Source organism: Talpa occidentalis, unplaced genomic scaffold, assembly GCF_014898055.3.
Source record: "Talpa occidentalis isolate TD23 unplaced genomic scaffold, MPIMG_talOcc4v2.1 talOcc4.9, whole genome shotgun sequence".
Taxonomy (NCBI): Eukaryota; Metazoa; Chordata; class Mammalia; order Eulipotyphla; family Talpidae; genus Talpa; species Talpa occidentalis.
In genome coordinates, this window is record NW_023605305.1 from 78,290,749 (window position 1) to 78,310,768 (window position 20,020).

A 20,020-nucleotide genomic window follows, 5' to 3' on the forward strand; every position below is an offset into this window, starting at 1 on the left:
GCTCCCCGGCCACCGGAGGAGGGTCCCACATGGCGCGCAGACCTCTCCTGCTGCCCACTGCTCCCCTCAGCAGTGTACTTCGGTCCTTCTGCCTGCTCTGCTCCCCGCTCTGTCTCTGGTGAATTCTCTCACCCTCCCGCGCTTCTGACTGTACCCAGTGCTTGTATTAATTAATTAATTAATTAATTAATTTTTTAAAAAGTATTAAAAAAAAGAAGTCAGTATACACTTTAACGCTAATCTTATAACCACTTTAGGAGGTAAAAACTTTTCAAATCATTCCAGTAATTTTAGGATCTGTAGTTATGACATCACACACAAGTACACATTTTACAGGTGTTTATAGTGGTGTATGTCAAGGTTGAATACTTGAAAAGTGGAGCACACACTAAGAGGAGTTATAGAACTGACTGAGGATAGAACCTACCTGAGTGGTGAATTACATCAAGTAGTACTGACTAGGTGCAGACAACTCTAGTTTTAAGAACATTTAGATTATTAATGGTTCTCATGATAGACATGAGAATTACTCTGCAGTGTTCAGATATCCTCCAACTGACCTTACTGATTTTGTCCTGGAACTGATCCAAAGCAGGATCTCTAAGAAACTGAACAGTAGGAGAAGGAAAGAATGGTTATAACCTTACCTGCATTTTTCTGCCTTTTAAAACGTTTATTTGCTAGTATTAATCCAGGATAATTTTTTTTTAACCACACCCAAGGAGGGGACTTTTTTCTTGCTGATAACGTTAAACACCCTTAGGATATTTCAGACAAATCCCCTAGTGGTCCTAAATGAGGAGGAAAATCCTTAAAAGATGTAGGTAGGTCAGCAAAATATTATGTAAGTAGGTTAATACTTAGATCCTTTGGAGGGGGAAAAAGGAAGTGGGTGAATGACTTCTTGTACCTGAGTAACCCACTTGCTTCAGAATCACCCTTACTGTAAATTAAGGAGCAACTATTTTATTGAGTAGAAAGAAGAGGAGAGATACTAGGTGGATTCTCTCATCCCAAACTGGAACTGAAAGTACATTTTTGACAAATATTATTGATCATTTTGGTAAGATCTTACTATTGGAAGTCTACTGTACCACAAAGCCTGGGTTAAAAAGTCAGACTAGGACCTCCCTGGTGGCAAGAGAGGGGTAAAGACTCAACCTCTGAAGCTATCCATAGCCACTGCAGCATGAGTTCGATCCCCAGCCAGGGAGGTGACCCACATGACACAGCAGACCTCCCCTGACTCGCCCGCTGCTCTTCTCAGCAGTGTATTTCAGTAGATCTGCCTGTTCTGTTCCCCACTCTGTCTCTGGTGAATCCTCTCACCCTCCCATCTCTGGCCTGTACCCCAGTTCTTGTATACATAAATAAATAAATCTTCAAAAAAAATTAAAATAAAAAGTCAGACTAGCCTGAAAACCCTTTAACTTTTTTGCATTTAAGTTTATTTTAGAAGGGTAAACTTTTGGAACTTGACCCTCTGAAAAATGGAGAAGTGTTTTTAATGGTCTTCAGGGAAATAGACCTCATTGATGTAAACCATCTAAATCTTCATTCAACATGGGAAAATAGGCATTGTTGGCCCCTGTCATTCTTCTCTTTCACCAGATATACTAACAGCTATTTCCACTTAGCTCCAAGCTTTTTATAAGAATGCGTACGGTTAATAGGGTCTTCATCTTAGGCAACAGTAGTGTCTTTGGTATGGATAAAAGGAGAGAATTTAGGGCCTCCCCTGGTGGCGCAGGCAGTTGAACACAGCAGCTGTCCGCAGCCTCTGCAGTGCCTATTCGATCCTGGCCGACCGGTGAGGGTCCTACATGGTGCGCCAGACCTCTCCTGTCTCGCCTGCTGCTCCCCTCAGCAGTGTATTTCAGTCAGTCTACCTGTTCTGTTCCCCGCTCTGCCTCCGGTGAATCCGCTCATCCTCCCGCGCATCTGGCCTGTACCCCCGTTCTTGTATATATAAATAAATAAATCTTTAAAAAAAAAAAGGAGAGAATTTAATAACACAAGGGAATGTGGTGATGGTTCAGAGTTGATGTGGTGGGAGAACTATGGGGAATACAACAATGTAAGGAAAAAAATTAATAAATGAAAAATTTTAAAAAAGAAAAGGTACAAAGATGGAAAGAAAACTCATAGATCATGTGATTGAGAAAACAAGGAGATAATTTAAAAGCATGAAGAAGGAAGTAGTTCTTTTTTTTTTTTTTTTTAAAGACTGATTTATTTATGCATACAAGAACTAGGTTACAGGCCAGAGGCGTGAAGGGTGGGAGGATCCACCAGAGACAATGGGGAACAGAATAGGCACATTGACTGAATTATACTGCTGAGGGGAGCAGTGGGCCAGTCAGGAGAGGTCTGCTATGCCATGTGGGTTGCTCCCTGGCCAGGGATCGAACTCTAGCTGCAGTGGCTGCGGATTGCTTTGTAGGTTGTCTTGCGTCTTAACCCCTTGTGCCACCAAGGAGACCTGAAGCAGTTCTTGACATTTATCATAATTCCTTAAATATCTTTTTCTTTTTGGCCATCAATTGAACATGTGATATCTAGGAAATAAGGTGTACACGAACCCAGTGATGCTTGTATTTTGGAACGCTAGACATGTTGGTTTGCTTTTTACTACTAAGATAAGGATTAGGAATTTTATAGCTTCTGGTAATCTGCCAATGTAAGTCACAAGTGATACTAGCAGCAAGTCAGGCTTTTATTTATTTATTTATTTTTGAAGATTGATTTATTCATACAAGAGCTGGGGTATAGGCTAGTAGTATGGGGCAGAGGTGGGGGAGGGGGGAGTGAGAGGATTCATCAGAGAGAGAGTGGGGACCAGAACAGTTAGGTTTACTAAAATACACTGGTGTGGGCCTCCCCAGTGGCGCAGCGGTTGAGCGCTGGGTTGCGAACCTGCCCGCAGCCTCTGAGGTGCCGGTTCGATCCCCGGGTGCTCCCAGGTCACCGGAGGAGGGTCCCACATGGCGCACAGACCTCTCCTGACGCCTGCTGCGCCCCTCAGCTGTGTACTTCGGTCCTTCTGCCTGCTCTGCTCCCCGCTCTGGCTCTGGTGAATTCTCTCACCCTCCTGCGCTTCTGACTGTACCCAGTGCATGTATAAACAAAACAAACAAACAAATAAATAAATAAAACATGCCTCTATTAAAAATAAATAAATAAATAAATAAATAAATAAATAAATAAAATACACTGGTGAGGAGAGCAGTAGGTAAGACAGGAGAGGTTTGCTGGGTCATGTTGATTAGCTCCCTGGCTGGGATTGAACTCCTGCTGCAGAGGCTGCTGATAGCTTCATTGTGCTGAGGCTTAACCCCTTGTGCCACCACGAGGCCCACGTCAGGCTTTTAGTATCTTTCTAGTAGATAAGGTTTCATACTTAAGAACCAATACAGTAAAGCATATGTTTGGAAAATAATTTGTCTCTAGAATATTTAATAAATGAGGGCAGAATCCAGGTCAAGAGTGAAAAAGAAAAAAAATGATGAATGAAAGTTGACTTGGACTTTTGCCTTTAGCTATGCTAGCTGTGGATCTGATTATATCTGAAACTAAAATACTGTTTAGCATTGTTCTCAGATACAACTTCCTAATGAGTGCCCCTCAATTCTAAAATCTTGTCCTGAAATGTCTTGGTACTGGGCAGTTCCTATCCAGTGGATGGCACCCACTGACACTAGGAAGAATTACTTAGTTCAGAAGTAATCTGTGATTTATGTATTTAACCAGGACTAGAATGGAAAGTGCGTCTGACTGTTGATCTAAACATTGAGGGATCAAATAGAAGGGATACATACCAGATCTCAAGATTTTTCACTCATGTTAGTTTACAAAAGGAATGGTGGGGGTGAAGGAATATAGAAGAAATGATAAAAACACCAAAAAATTGGGCCGCCCTGGTGGCACAGTGGTTAAAAACAGTGCTATCAAGCTATCACCAGCCACTGCAGCATGAGTTCATCCCCAGCTGGCCAGGAGCAACCCACATGGCGCAGCAGACCTCTCTTGTCTTGCCCTCTGCTCCCCTCACCAGTGTATTTCAGTAGGTCTGCCTGTTCTGCTCCCTGCTTTCTTTGGTGAATCCTCCCCCTCCCCATATTTATGTATGCATAAATAAATAAATCTTAAAAAACAAAAACACCAAAAAGTGAATTTAAGCACTTTATTTAAACTTGGCCATTATTCTAAAAACTTGGGGTTGGTAAATGAAAGTTCTTTTCTCCCTCAAATGGCTTCTTTTTCTATAACCCCACATTCTCAGTTCACTATGTCTATGATCTGTAATTATATAGCAACCCAAACAAACTTAATAATTTCCACAATAGTAATTCTCATCACTCTTCCCCTATTTTGTTTTCTCAGTTAAATTTGGGTAATTTTAGGGCTTCCCTAAAATTATACCCTCGTGGTGAGCAGGTTGAGTGCTGCGCTGTGAAGCTGTCTGCAGTCTCTGCAGTGCAGGTTTGATTCCCTGCTGACCAAGGGGGATACCCACATGGCGTGGCAGACCTTTCTTGTCTCGCCCGCTGCTCCCCTCAACAGTGTATTTCAGTGGATCTTACTATTCTGTTCCCCGCTCTGTCTCTGGTGAATCCTCTCACCCTCCACCCCCCATGCGTCTAGCCTGTACCCCAGTTCTTGTATAAATAAATAATTCTTTTTAAAAAAATTGGATAATTTTAGTAACTCCCTGTTGAGAAATTGAAGGTCTATCCCAACCATCGGGGTGGGATTATTCAAAAACCACACGTGTCCCAACAAGATGTCCAAAGAAATGGTAGAGAGACTTTCAGAACTAAAGATCTATGAATTACATGTTTAAATAAGACCTGAACACACAATGCCCTTGTGCTGTATACTCCTACTCCCCTGAAGTCCTCAAGGGAACAGAACCTGGGAAGTTATCTTTAAGAGATCAGAGGAGAGTGGAAGATAATGGTCAGAATTTCTGTTCTTAAGCAGTAAGTGTCACTTTTTATCATCTTGGAGAAGCAAATGTGATACTTTTAAGGGTAGCCCCAGAAAGACAGACAAGAGTTGTCCAATAAATAGGATTGGGAACAAGGGGAGCCAATGTAGAAGATTCAGGTTTCAAAGTTTTTGTTAAGCTATTTCCCCCTCATCCGCCTGGGAGATGCTGAGTAGAAGCGTGGCAAGTAGATGCAAGTTCCATATATTTAGTTCTAGAGTTTCAGTCTTCCAGAAGGCAGCAGACATTATACCTAGCACTATCTATTCCTTTAAGCCACTGACAACAGTACCTTCTTTTGCCTGAACTTTTTTTTTAAAAGATTTATTGTTTTTATTTATTTGTGCATATAAGAACTGGAGTGTAGGCCAGAGGTGCAGGGGGTGAGAGGATTCACCAGAGTCAGAGTGGGGAAGAGAACAGGCAGACTGACTGAAATACACTACTGAGGGCAGCAGTGGGTGAGACAGGAGAGATCTGATGTACCATGTGGGTCACCTCCCTGGCTGGGGATCAAATTCATTCTGTAGTGGCTGGTGATAGCTTGATGGTGCTGAGACTTTAACCCCTGCACCGCCAGGGAGGCTCCTTTTGCCTTAACTCTGGACAGGATAGTCAGTTACTGGAGTTGTCACTAACTACTTTTCTTATATATCCTCAGATAACCAGCACTGTGTTGTTATCAGTATAATCAGCTGCCTATTTAGCAGTTTATCATCTATATACCTGAGGTAGACAATGAGGGTCTACTGCTTTTGCTCTTCTTCCTCTGTCTTCTTAAGCCTCTGTATGACACAACCCAAAGGAAAGTTATATATAGGAAAAACATTGAGAATTTTATTAAACTCAGTGTAAGAAGATAACGTCTCATATTCCCATTCCTTTTTTTTTAAAGATTTATTTATTTATGCATACAAGAACTGGGGTGTAAGCCAGAGGTATGTGGGGGTGAGAGGATTCACCAGAGAGTGGGGAGCAGAACAGGCAGATCTACTGAAGTACAATGCTGAGGGGTTCTGTGGGTGGACGAGGCAGGATAGGTCTGCTGCACCATGTGGGTTGCTCCCTGGCAGGCTGGCAATAGCTTGATAGCAGTGTGTTTAACCCCTGCGCCACCAGGGAGGCCCATATTCCCATTCTAAAGCCAGTTAGTGTCTTTGTCTTTTTGCATCCTCTGTAAGAAATTTAAATGGGAAAAGTACTTTTGTTTTCACTGATGTCATTATTTACATATTGGTGTCTTCTTTATCCTAGGACTTAAATGTCTCTTCTGGGTGAATTAGAATAGACCAAAGTTCCCTGAGGTTTCTTCATTCTAAAGAAGTTTTGACTTTGTATGAATCATCACTATTAGAAACACCTTAATTTTTCCTTTCCTTGCAGTGAGCCAGACCGAGGAAGACTGACACCCTCCCCAGACATCATCGTTTTGTCAGACAATGAGGCTTCCAGTCCCCGGTCCAGCTCCAGAATGGAAGAAAGACTCAAAGCAGCCAACCTGGAGATGTTTAAGGTGGAAAAAAAAGAACCAGAAACAAAAAGAATTTATTTTTTTGTCTTAAATTCCTAGGTGTCTCACTTGTGTTACTTTACAGTTATTTTTTGGGTCTAAATAACTGCCCATTGGTGAAATTCTTTATAAGTGATTCTCAACATTAAGGCCATGCCTTTTTTTTTTTTTTAAATAAATTTTATTTTTATATTCCCCATACAATTGCAACCCCCTTATTTTGACCCCAATCCCTCCCCTCCCCCTACCCCCCATAGAGTGTCTCTGGTTCATAGTTTTTTGTTGATTTTGATTTTCACTTTCTTATAGTTATTCATTTTCCTGGTCCCTTATTTAAGTTTTCTAGATTCCTGCTATGAGTGAGACCATCCAGTATTTTTATTTTTCTTTCTGGCTTATTTCACTGAGCATGATCCCTTCCAGCGCCATCCATGTTGCTGCAAATTGCATGTGTTTATCTTTTTTGAATGCTGAGTAATATTCCATGGTGTATATGTACCACATTTTCTTGATCCAGTCATCTATTTTTGGGCATTTGGGTTGTTTCCAAAGCTTAGCTATTGTAAATAGTGCTGCTATAAACATAGGGGTGCAGGTGCTCTTTGGAATTGCTATTTCTGTGTCCTTTGGGTAAATACCTAGGAGTGGAATTGCTGGATCATATGGAAGCTCTATGTTTAGTAGGTCCAGAAATCTCCACACAGCTCTCCATAGTGGTTGGACCAGTTTGCACCCCCACCAACAGTGCAGGGGAGTTCCTTTTTCTCCACATCCTCGCCAACATTGTTGTTGCTAGTTTTTTTAATATGTGCCATTCTCACTGGTATAAGATGGTATCTCATGGTAGTTTTGATTTGCATTTCCCTGATTGCAAGTGATGTTGAACATTTTCTCATATGCCTGTTGGCCATTTGCATTTCTTTTTCAGAGAAGTTTCTTTTCAGCTCTTCTGCCCATTTTATGACAGGATTATTTTCTTTGTTGTTGTTGAGTCTCATCATTTCTTTGCAGATTTTTGTGATCAGTCCTTTATCATTAGTGTTGTGTGCAAAAATGTTCTCCCAATCGGTGGGATTTCTCTTTGTTTTTGTCTCTTTTGCTGTGCAGAAGCTCTTTAATTTGATGTAGTCCCAGCTGTTTATCTTTGCCTTCACTATCACTGCTTTGGGTGATGTGTTTGTAAAGATGTCTTTGATGTGCAAATCACGTAGTGTTTCGCCTATATTTCCTTCTATGTATTTTATGGTTTCAGGTCTTATGTCTAGTTCTTTAATCCATTTTGAGTTGATTTTTGTGTATGGTGTGAGGTAGTGGTCAAGCTTCATTCTTTTGCATGTAGCGACCCAGTTTTCCCAGCACCATTTATTGAACAAACTTTCTTTGCTCCAATGCATAGTCTTTGCTCCTTTGTCAAAGATTAGTTGACCATAAATCTGTGGGTTTATTTCTGGATTTTCTATTTGATTCCATTGGTCTGTGTGTCTGTTCTTGTTCCAATACCGTGCAGTTTTGATGATTATGGCTTTGTAGTATAGTTTGAAGTCTGGGAGTGTGATGCCTCCATTCCCTTCTTTTTTTTTTTCAGGAGAGCTTTGGCTATTCAGGGTTTTTGGTGATTCCATATGAATTTCATCAATAATTGTTCTATTTCTTTGAAGAATGAAATTGAAATTTTTATTGGAATAGCATTGAATCTGTATATTGCTTTTGGTAGGATGAAGGCCATGCCTTTTTTGAGGGATCTATTGGAATCAAATGGAGAAGATAGCTTGGAAAAGAATTTTCAATATAATTTTTCTTAGGAAAATAAAAACAAAACCTCACAATTCAGGTCATATGAAGTAAACTCTTAGTTGGAAGGCTGTCTTCTGCATTCTATCCTGGGTCCCAGAAAATGGAGGAATTTCTAAGTTTTACATATGTATTGGAGAATATACGGTTTAAAAAGATTTAGAAGCATGTTTTTAACGGAAAGCATGTAGTTACTTTTTGGCCATTCTTCTATGTTTCCAGGCATGTGATTGATTAACATTTGTGTACGATCTCTCCTTTTATCCTATAATTTTTTGAGTACCTACTACATGCCAGGCCCTGGGACACAAAAATAGTAGTTCCCTAGCTACTTCTGCTACTTGTGGAAGTTGAAGGTTTCATACCTCAAAGAAATCAACTTGCAGGAAGGAACTCTGAGTACCTGCTGCTGTAACTGACAGTTTCCATGTTTCCTTAGGGGAAAGGCATTGAGGAACGGCAGCAGCTTATCAAGCAGCTGAGGGATGAGCTGCGATTGGAAGAAGCCCGACTGGTGTTGTTAAAGAAACTGAGACAAAGTCAGCTACAGAAAGAGAATGTGGTCCAGAAGGTAATGTGCCCTGAAATAAGAAACATGGGGAAAGGAAAGAAAAACTCTTATGACAATAGGCGACCCAGGTAGGTGCAACTGGGTGGTTCATCTGGCTCCATGGATTTTTACTCTCTAAGAATAGTGATTTTTTTTTTTAATCTTATGCCTTACTGAAGAAAATCTTGATTCCATATTCTTCATTACCGGAGCTTTATAAGAGCTCCACTAATAAGAAATTTGAAAGTCTAGAAGTGTGCCAGATTTCTACCCCCTAATCATTGCCTTTTCATAGTCTCATTTTCTCTTCTTTTCCTCAGACTCCAGTTGTACAGAATGCAGCATCTATTGTTCAGCCATCTCCTGCCCATGTGGGCCAGCAGGGCCTATCCAAGCTTCCCTCCAGGCCTGGGGCTCAAGGAGTTGAACCTCAGAATTTGAGAACATTACAGGTATGTGACCCATGGTAGGATCTTACTATTGAAGTACTCTGTTTATCCTATCTCTGTTTTGGGACTTTTGTGACAATATTAGAAGACTTAGCTATCATAGAGGTGTTATTACTACAGGTAGTTCTGTTGGTCCTTTATAGCATAAGTCAGTCTGCAATAAAAAGATGAATAACCCTCATCTTTTCAGTGTAGTTACTCTCTAAAGATTTCTAACTTAGCCCCTTTCCATATAGTGTTAAAGAGCTTAGACTAGAAAAGCAGGGAATCTCTAGCCATTCATCAGGGTTTACAGTGATGGTAGATCTAGCCCATAGATTACTAGACAAAACTACCAAATCTGACTATGTTTCTATGTTTTTATTTAGCTATGTATGAGAGAGAATGTTTTCTCTTTAGCATTTACCGCCTACAACTAGTTTTTGTCCTCCTCTTCTCCTCAGGGTCACAGTGTCATCCGTTCAGCAACCAATACCACCCTCCCACACATGTTGATGTCTCAACGTGTTATTGCACCAAACCCTGCCCAGCTACAGGGTCAGAGGGGCCCACCTAAGCCTGGCCTTGTACGTACCACAACTCCCAATATGAATCCCGCCATCAATTACCAACCGGTAAGAAAGAGGCCTAATGTGGAGACAGGGAAATTTTCTTTATTTGCTTTCCCTGTTGAAAGGGATTTTAAGCTTTGGAACATGGAGAAATTCTAGGACAGCAAGGGTAATTTAGGTGAAACTTGGATTGACAGCAGTTCCAAAAATGGAGGCAACAATACAACAATAATGGTGGGAAAGAGAGGTTATACAGCCAAGCAGCAATAAACTAAAACCTACCTAGAAGAGGTAGAAGGAATCTAAGGAATAAGCATAAGGATGTCAAACAGGAAGTATCTGCAATTTTAGCTCATAGCCATTGTAACTCTCCTTTTGCCAGAATTGGTTTTCAGTGAAGACATTGGTTTTTTCCTAAGGTTTGGGGGAAACTGAGTAGCCCACATTAGGTCACAGTGTTCCCTGCCACAAATGCAAAAGTTGGCCTTATCTCCCACATATCATCACTGACCCCTATTCTAAATCTATTTCAGCAATCAAGTTCTTCTGTTCCCTGTCAGCGCACAACATCCTCTGCTATCTACATGAACCTTGCCTCCCATATGCAGCCAGGGACCGTGAACAGAGTGTCCTCACCACTTCCTAGCCCCAGCTCCATGACTGATGCTGCCAACTCACAGGCTGCAGCTAAATTGGCACTTCGCAAACAGCTGGAAAAGACACTCCTGGAGATTCCACCCCCTAAACCTCCTGCTCCCTTGCTTCACTTTCTGCCTAGTGCAGCCAATAGCGAGTTCATCTACATGGTAGGCTTGGAAGAAGTCGTACAGAGTGTCATCGACAGCCAAGGTAAGGTTCATTCTTATGGTCAGTCTTTGTATTTAAGGAAGAGATTACCAAGCCTAATTAACATGGGCAAAATATCACAGTATATTGTGTAATATTTAATAGCCTCTTCTTATTATTGCCAAACAACCTCCCATTCCTTGTTCAGAGGCTGTTTGGGAGCTGCATATCAGAAACTTTTTAATCATTCTGTATATCTTAGTTAGGCTTAATATTTTTATTGTCTATTTTGTGTATCTTGTATATTTGTTTTTCTAGATATCATTTTGTTCTTTTAAACAAACACCTGCCATAGTGCATGCATTATTTGATGACTGAAACTCTTCTTTTTAATGTCACTGTGTGTGTGGCATTACAGTGCCTTATTACATTCATTCCCTACCTTTTCAGTGCTTGTAGTTGAGAAAATAGATATACTGATGTAGATAATTAAGTATGATCACATAAAGACTGTAAACGAATACTGCCCCAGACTATAAAATGTTAATGCCATGCTATAAGAGAATTCTGCATATCCAAACCTGTGGACTTTGGGGAACACCTGACAATAGAGGAAAATACATAAAGGGGCCCAGTTTTGGCTATAAATATCACAAAGTGAATAATTAAAGACACTGATGACTAAAAATTATAAATGTATATGAAAGAAATAAACGCAGTCTCAAGGTGAAGAGATGTGAAGCAAAAGCGTGAACTGAATTAGATGGAGTCCTTTGACTCTGAATTAACACATGTTCTTTTTTTCTTTTTGTTATTTTTGTTTTGACACACTTCTCAAGGTAGTATAATAGGAAATCAGAGAACTTGCATTCCTATCCCAGCTTTGTCATTTAGGAACTGTATTTCTTAGACTTAGTTTTCTCATTTGTAAAGAGAAACGATACCATCGAATTTATGATAAACAATACCATCGAATTTTCTGATATTGTTATAAAATCAAATAAAATAAAAGTATTTTATAAACTGTAACATACTCTTTTTGTATAGTCTCTTTCTTAATTCAGCAGAATAAACACCTGGATAAAGATTCATTTGCTGAAGAGAAGTAGGAGATAGGTAGGAAATGTAAAACCACTGATTTTTCTTTTTGTTGGCATCTAGGCAAAAGCTGTGCCTCACTTCTGCGGGTCGAACCTTTTGTTTGTGCCCAGTGCCGCACAGATTTCACCCCTCACTGGAAGCAAGAGAAGAATGGTAAGATTCTATGTGAACAGTGTATGACCTCCAACCAGAAGAAGGCTCTAAAGGCTGAACACACCAACCGACTGAAAAACGCTTTTGTTAAAGCCCTACAGCAGGAACAGGTAAGAATTCTGATTTCTCAGCAGCTGCCTCCCCAGTTTTGGTTTTCCTAGATGGTATTTCTTGTAGCATAGAGGAGTTGTCTATGTGATTCCCACAGTCCTGGTGATCCAGGTGTCTGGATCTAAGTTTTTCCCTCCTTAGCATTCTGTTTTTCTCATTTCTATTTGTTTCTGACTGGGTAAGAGCTAGTGACATATAATGGCTGAGGTTAAGGGAAAGGGACAGAAGATTTGAGGCTCTTGGTTTTCCATAATACAGTAAATAAATCCTTCTGTTCTCAGCTTCTTTTCCTCCTCAAACATGTGGATTTCAATGGAGGGAGTTACATTTATACTAGAAATGTCTCTGAGAGAAGTGATAGTCTAAGAAGTAACAAATGAAAGGAAAGATTGTAGTAGCCTAGTAAAGATTAGTGAAGTTTAAACATCTCCTATAGTATTAATAGAATGAGACTATCTTACAGAGGGGGATGCTCAAATTCTTTTTCATTATCTCATTTCCCACCCACTCCCACCCATATCAGACCCCTGTAGTTAATGTCATGGACCATTTAGAAAATGTGTAAGAAAGAGTCAAAAGTAAAATCACAGTAATTCAACTGTAATTACTTCAGTCAGCTCATCTCCAGAACCCAGATCTCTCCAGCCAACTCATGAGAAGCAGCTTTCCTGGAGAAAAGGGGATCCCTTAATTCAGTGAAGCAGGTTGGCTACCTGTACCTACCAGATTCTTTGCCTTTTCCATGTCCCTCCAACTAGCTGCCAGCTTTAGAGATAAGAAGACCTCTAGGTTTTATGGTGAGGAGATTGGGTGCTCTGCTGCCTAACTTGACCTGGTGACTCCCAACAGGAAATTGAACAGCGATTACAGCAGCAGGCAGCCCTCTCCCCCACCACAGCACCAGCTGTGTCCAGTGTCAGTAAACAGGAGACCATAATGAGACATCATACGCTTCGGCAGGTGAGGATTTCTCTTGAGCATTTGCCAACCATTTATCCCAATTCACTTTTCTATGGGAAATCATACCTCTCTTCTGTATGCCCATATCCTACTTCCCGCTTATATCTTATGGAAAAGTTATGATCAACTATCTCCTCATCATTGCAGGCTCCACAGCCTCAAAGCAGCCTCCAGCGTGGCATACCCACATCTGCCCGTTCTATGCTTTCCAACTTTGCACAGGCGCCCCAGCTGTCTGTGCCAGGTGGCCTCCTTGGTATGCCAGGTAAGAAAAGTTGATCTAAGAACTTTTTTCAGGGATCAGTTAGCTAGTATGCAATTTTTTAGCAGCCCCTTTAGGAGAATTGTTCCTTCTTTTGTTTTCTGCTCTTTCTTTAGGCTCTACTGCCTTCACTCTTGTTACTCAGCAAATGTTTACTAACTTCATATTCTGTGCCAGACACAGTGAGTGCATTAGAGTTTTGGTCGTAAGAATGGCACATTTTCCTTGCCATTATAAATTTAATATCTAAATGAGGCTATTCATCTCTCTTGGCCAAATAGGGCCACCTGTCCTTACTGTTTAAAATGCAGGTATGGGGCCTCCCCAGTGGCACAGCAGTTGAGCGCTGGGTTGCAAAGCTGCCCGCAGCCTCTGCAGCGCTGGTTCAATCCTTGGCTGCTCCCTGGCCACCGGAGGAGCATGGCGCGCAGACCTCTCCTGCCGCCCTCTGCTCCCCTCAGCAGTGTACTTCAGTCCTTTTGCCTGCTCTGTCTCTGGTGAATTCTCTCACCCTCCCATGCTTCTGACTGTACCCAGTGCTTGTATGTATGTATGTGTGTATGTATGTATGTATGTATGTATAAATGAATGAATGAATGAATGAATGAATGAATGAACAAACAAGTAAATAAATAAATAAAAAATAATAATAAAATGCAGGTGTGGAGCCTCCCTGGTGAGGCAAGGGATTAAGCACAGCACTGTGAAGCTATCCACAGCCTCTGCAGCACGAGTTTGATCTCCCAGCCAGGGAGCTACCCACATAGCACAGCAGACCTCTCCTGACTCGCCCCTGCTCCCCTCAGAAGTGTCTTTCAGTCAGTCAGCCTGTTCTGTTCCCCACTCTGTTTCTGGTGAATCCTCTCACACACACACACACACACCCCCCACCCCACCCCACCCCTCCCCTCCCACACCCCCGCACCTCTGGCCTGTACCTAGTTCTTGTATGTATAAATAAATAAGTCTTTAAAAAATAATAAATAAAATGCAGGTATGGGGGCCTCCCTGGTGGTACAAGGGTTAAAGTCTCAGTGCTATCAGGGGCCACTGCAGCAAGAGTTCAATCCATGACCAGGAAACTGACCCACATGGTGCAGCGGACCTCTCCTGTCTTGTCCACTGCTCCTCTTAGCAGTGTATTTCAGTAGACCACCTGTTCTGCTCCTCACTCTGTCTCTGGTTAATCCTCTCATCCCCCCTCCCACCTCTGGCCTACACTTCAGTTCTTGGTGTGCATAAACAAACAAATCTTTAAAAAAAAAAAAAAAATACAGGTATGCTTCTCCATAGTCAGTAGCCCTAAAGCCAAAGGAGATTCAGTGATGCTATCTCTTTTAATTCTTCTCTTCTCACCAGTATTCTCTGTCTCTCCTATATTGTCAGGACCATGTTCATTATTCCTGGTAGGTTCGAAGTTTCAGGAAGATCTCATTGCCTATCACTTGGGAGCAGAATGAGTCTGGACAGATGCAGGCAACTTACAATGTTTGCTCCCTGTCTCCAGTTCTGCAGTCCAGCAAAGTGCAGAAGAAGGTGTCATTTCCTCTACTGATACATGCCCTGTACTTTTGTCTCCTGGGTCTAGGTGTCAACATTGCATACTTGAACACCGGCATCGGAGGACACAAAGCCCCCAGTTTGGCAGACCGACAGCGGGAATATCTTTTAGACATGATCCCTCCCCGGTCTATATCGCAGTCTATCAGTGGACAGAAATAACGCCTGTTCACTTGTACTGCCCCAACTGAATCCTTTATCCCTTTCCTCTCCCATTGCCCCCAACTCCGTCGCATGCAGTGCCTGTACTGGTGCCTACCATACACGGGAAACAAAACAGAAGACAAAAACTAGAAATCAACGAGAAAACACACGCCCTGCCCCGCCACCTCCCCTTTATTTACACTGCTGCGATCTGTTCTTCTGCCGCTCTGTCTTCTCTCTTCGGTTTTCTTTTAACAGTGAGGTGGATCTTCGCCTCGGACAGAGGTCAGAAAGAGGTCCTGGGGAGAAATCTTGAAGTCCTCTGACGTGTGTTTCTAAAGTTTGTTTTTATGCTATATAATTATTATCATTTTTAATGATGTTGTGTGTCCTCCCTTTGTTCAGTAGACGGTTTAATCTTTTTTCATCCCTCCCCCCAATATTTTTCTTTGTCCTTTTCCTTTGACATAAATGACATTCAGTTAAATGATAGGATCACTGCAGTAGGGTCCCCAACTGCCAAGTAGAACATGACCTGGAGTGTTAGGGGCAGAAGTTTTTAATGCACTTAACCTGGGTGGGAGGGAGGTGGCGGCATCTAACAAGGAGGAATAGCGCACCAACTATGGGTGTTTCTGGGCTGGACAGTTTGGGGGGCAATGTTTAGTATTAAAGTTAGGCTCTAAAAACGAGGGGAAAGAGCCTGGAGAGAGAAGCTTTAAGACTTAATCACCCTGGAATTGACTCATTAGAGAAGGGGGAGAAAGGAGTATGATGAATAACATAATGTTGAACCAAGGACTGAGACCACATCCTGGCCTTCTGGATGCTGGGGGAATTAGATTGATCTCCTGACCCCAGAGGAGACACAGAAGTCTGTTCCAGGCCAACTAGCCCAAAATTATTTTGTCATATTTTCTTTGTAAAATTCTCCCGTTCCCCCATTCGTGGTTGTATTCTTCCCCCATCCTAATCTGTCCCCTGTAACCAAGCCCCATCTGTAATATAGAGAAATTACTATTCCCAGCCTGAGTTTGTTGGGTGTCCTAAAAGTTGGGATGGTCATGAGTGAGTGAAAGAACAAAGGGAAGAAATAGAGGAAGGAAGAAGGGCTTTCTCCCATCAATTTATCCTCTCCCTCTGTTGTCTGAGTGCCAGGAAGTGAAGATGAGGGCCCCTAATCAGGTTGGAGTCCTGCGCTGACCCTGCTGCACTAACTGCTCTAAGCCAAACAACTCATGTCAAAACCCACTTTGGACTTCAGCTATAAAAATAGTTGTATTTTTTCCCCCAGAATTCTTTTTTTTTTTTTTTTTTTTTTTTTTTAAAGCGCTACTAATGTAGAAAATGAATTGAATTGTGCAATGTTGCTGTTTGGGGGGTTGGGAGGATTGTGTCCCATTTGCCCACATTGTAGGGGAAGGGAACCAGGCTGTTTTTGAGGTAAGGAAAACCCTGAGAGGTGAGGGTTTCTGCTCTCCTCATAGTGTATACCCACCTGCCTCTTGAGCTCCAGAAGCTGCCAGAGTGCACTGAAGGATACCCTCAGCAGAGAGGTGTGAGGAAGAGTTTAGCATTTTTCCCTTGAAAGTCACCTGGGAAAGTTCCCCCACTTTTATTTTTAAAAATAATTTTTTAAAGTAAGGCACTTTTAAATTTAATACACACACACACACACACACACACACATAAACTGCACATCTTCCCTGTAAACTTTGGGGATGGGATGGAAGAAGGAGCTGGAATCAGGCTCATTCCCCCCACTCTGGCCACTATTCCCTGTACCCCAGCGCCACTGTGGGTGATTATACTGGCCCTACGGGCCTTCCTGGCTTTTTGTGTCTCCTCCCTTCCCCCAAATTCATTGAGCACTTAATAAAGGAGCAGAGATGCAGCCTGTGTCTGGGCTCCCCCAGTGGTGAAATGATCTGGAAGCTAGACGCTAGTAACAGGTAGTGATGGGGTCGTTTGGAGTATTTTTCTGGGGAGTGTGGTACCCCTGACTGTAAGTGGTGGGAGAGGGAGGGACGGGTAATGGAACTGGGTCTAGGGTTATTTTAAAATTATATATATATATATAAAGATATATTCTTACATCTTTTCTTTGCCCTTTGTGCTTTGAAAGCACTGGATGAATCGTTTGTTTTGCTTATCTCTTCCACGAAATTGGAAGCTTTTTTTTATTTTAATACTATTTTCCCTACAAATCATCTTGCCTTGTGGCAAATCTGTCTAGCCTCTTCCTCCCCCCATGATGAAGTGCCATTTCTGTTATGTCTCCCTCTCCCCCAGCTCAGAGGTGCTCAGAGGTACAAGGTGCCCAAGTTTGTCAGTTGAGATTAAAAGTAAGGAACAGAAAATGTGCAATACCGTCTGGCTGGGGGCCATCCCTGCCCTGAGCTGAGTCCCTTCCCTGGGAGCCAGGCCACCTTTGAATGGGGTTTTGAAAGTAAGATGTGTAGTGATGGGGAATGATGGGGAAGGAAAGCCTATATATATAGTCAGTGCCTGCTAAGGTGCTGAGGCGTTAGGGGAGAGGGTGGAGTCTTCCCTGTTTTTATCCCCTCAGGGTCAATTACATAGAAGCTGCTTGTTGACTAGTATAGCTCCGTGACCCTTTGCTCAATCGCTGAGATTTGATTTCTTACCCTCTCTCCTTACCATTTTCATACCCTTCCCATGGGTTGGTTATGGGGGTGAGGTTTCCCTAATCATGGTCAAGTATTAACCTTCCACCCCCTTCCTTTCCCCCATCCCTCTGTCTTCCTCATTTCTCTGCTTTTTCATCACGAATTGCCTCGTGTCCCTCCAAGTCTCTTGTTGCTGTCCATCCCCAGGCTTTGGCCCCATAGACACTAAACCTCATGCCCTAAAGATAGAGGATAGACCCTTTGTTCAGAGTTATCCTCTATCCCTGGAGCCCTGAAGCCCAGGGTACTGCTAGAGTAAGGATGCCACCAGTTCTGCCTGGCTTCTTTTATCCCCAGAGACTTCAAAAGTAGTAGTTTGTGGACAGCAGCTTACCTAGAAGCCTGAAACGGGTGGCTTAGCATTAAGGCTTGGGTAAAACTAGGGGACAGAGGTCCTTATTTGTCAACTTTTTAATTTTTTTCTTTTTTGTCATTTGACCACAGCATCTGGACTTCCTCCATCCCTGGAATGAGTATTTTTCCACATTTTTGGATGTATGTATGGTAGACGATTTTTTTTAAGACACAGATAAATGTTTTCCTGCTTTGGTTACCTTTCCTTTCCTGTTTAAAAGGAATTAGCTATAGAACTGCTTTGTAAAGATGCTTCTTGATATTTTACTTTTGTTCCTTTTTCCCAACCACTCCCTTTTCTCCCCACTCCTCCAGAAGGCATAACCCTTCTCTCCACAGTCCCCACCCCCACCCCAACCCCTGTCCTAGGCTCCTTTCCCCTCCAGCAAGACCTTCATTAGCTTATGATATTTGCTGCCGAGATGTTACAACAAGGACTCATTCGTGTATATAAGCTATTTCTTGATCCATTTAAAAGGAATTGTACATTGTGTAGAAAAAAAAAAAATGAAAAAGAGAAAAAAAAAAAAAGCCCTAGCCATGGATATTGTGAAACTGTGTTATGTCATTTTGTAATGTGCCCGTTTGTGTATGATCCGTGCAAAAGGGTTTCTGGGGAAGGGGAGGAGGTAGGGAGGCAGGGCTGTGGAGGGTGGGTAGGGGAGTGGGCCGGGCCCAGCACACTGAGACTGGCAGCTGCTCCAACCCCATCCCTCCTTAGAGATGCCACCTCCCCCACCACCCACCCCTAATTTGTGCCTTGCCTCCCCACCCTGGAGTAGTCCCTCCGGGTCACCAGCACTGCCTTGGCAGAGCCCACTCCCTACCCTAACCTGCCCACCCTCCCTACCCCCCAGCATTAGGTTGATACTGTGGGGAAGTGCTGGGGGTTGGGAGGTAGCCGAGGAATGGGGCAGTTCCCGGGGGCATTGAAACCAAGTATTATTATGAATTGTAATTGTATTTGCACTGTTTTTTTCCTCTGATTGCATCAGCATATATACAATATACCTATATAACGAAATTCAGTGTCAAGCTTTCTTATGCAAGGGATTTCCCCCCACCCCACCCCCTAAAATAGAACCTAATGTCATGGGTCATTGAGGGTGGATTGTCAGGGGATGATAGAAAGTAAGGATTTTAGCAAGTCATCCTAAGAAAGGCTCAACCTAGGATGAGCCACATCATCTGCACACAATTTTAGGCTTCATACACTGAGGTTAAGACTGGGCTGCTGTGAAAGCTGAGGCTCCTAGTCTGGGTGGTGGAAAGCAGAGAACCACAGACAAAGGGGCAGGGTGGTGGCACAGCCTGGAGGCTTTGGGGTCTAGTCCCAGGCTTTCCTGCTAACTTGCTATGTGATCTTTGGTACAGTTAATTTTCCAGATCTGTTTTCTTTTGTATGAGGGGGGAGATAATCTGGCCATCAAGGTGAAAGTTCAGATCCATTCTTGCTTCCCCCACCTACAAAACAGTAACTTGAGGTGAGAAGTGTTGGGCTGAAAAACTAGGGAGGAAACCAAAGTGACGGGTGTCGAAGTGGTGTTGCGGTGTCCCTATGTGACGGTGCCCTCGCAGAGCTGCCAGGCCCCTGCTGTTATTTTTGGCTTGGGAAAGGCAGCGGAGTCCTGTCTAGGCTATCAGTTAGACCTGTGACATCCTTGCCCCGTGCCTCTAGTCATCCCAGGACAGGGGCCAGGCCCCAACAAGCCCCACCCCACAAACAGCCACAGGGCCCTTTGGAATGGTTGATGGGTTAATGCCCCAGGTTGGTGGTCTAGTGACACCTTTCGTGAGCTAGAGATGTGGACTTGCCATCTTACCATGTTGGAGAGCTGAGCTGTATTCCACATCTTGTCTCCTTTCCCTCAGATCTCATCTGAACCCCTAAAAGCAGCTGTCTTACAGTCTGCCTGCTTCAGTGGTCCCGTTTCCCCATGACCTGGGCTGTTACTCCCACACTCTGGGTTCTTGGCTGGCAAAGCCTGGAGAGGATACAGGATGATGGGTGTGGCCCTGGTGAAGGCGGAAGGATAGATTGGGGGTGGGGGGTGGGCG

General features: G+C 42.9%; 1 protein-coding gene across 1 annotated transcript in view; it reads left to right on the forward strand.

Moving 5' to 3' along the window:
* The window catches only part of GATAD2B (GATA zinc finger domain containing 2B), a 113,704-nt gene extending 93,699 nt beyond the window's left edge, over window positions 1-20,005 (forward strand). Inside the window, exons 3-11 of the mRNA XM_037500409.2 lie at window positions 6,374-6,503; window positions 8,731-8,862; window positions 9,162-9,293; window positions 9,734-9,904; window positions 10,375-10,690; window positions 11,789-11,991; window positions 12,842-12,952; window positions 13,100-13,217; window positions 14,803-20,005. Coding sequence (XP_037356306.1) covers window positions 6,374-6,503; window positions 8,731-8,862; window positions 9,162-9,293; window positions 9,734-9,904; window positions 10,375-10,690; window positions 11,789-11,991; window positions 12,842-12,952; window positions 13,100-13,217; window positions 14,803-14,936 — 1,447 coding nt within the window. The 3' untranslated portion in view covers window positions 14,937-20,005. The remainder of the gene's footprint in view (window positions 1-6,373; window positions 6,504-8,730; window positions 8,863-9,161; window positions 9,294-9,733; window positions 9,905-10,374; window positions 10,691-11,788; window positions 11,992-12,841; window positions 12,953-13,099; window positions 13,218-14,802) is intronic.
* The last annotated feature ends 15 nt before the right edge of the window (window positions 20,006-20,020 follow it).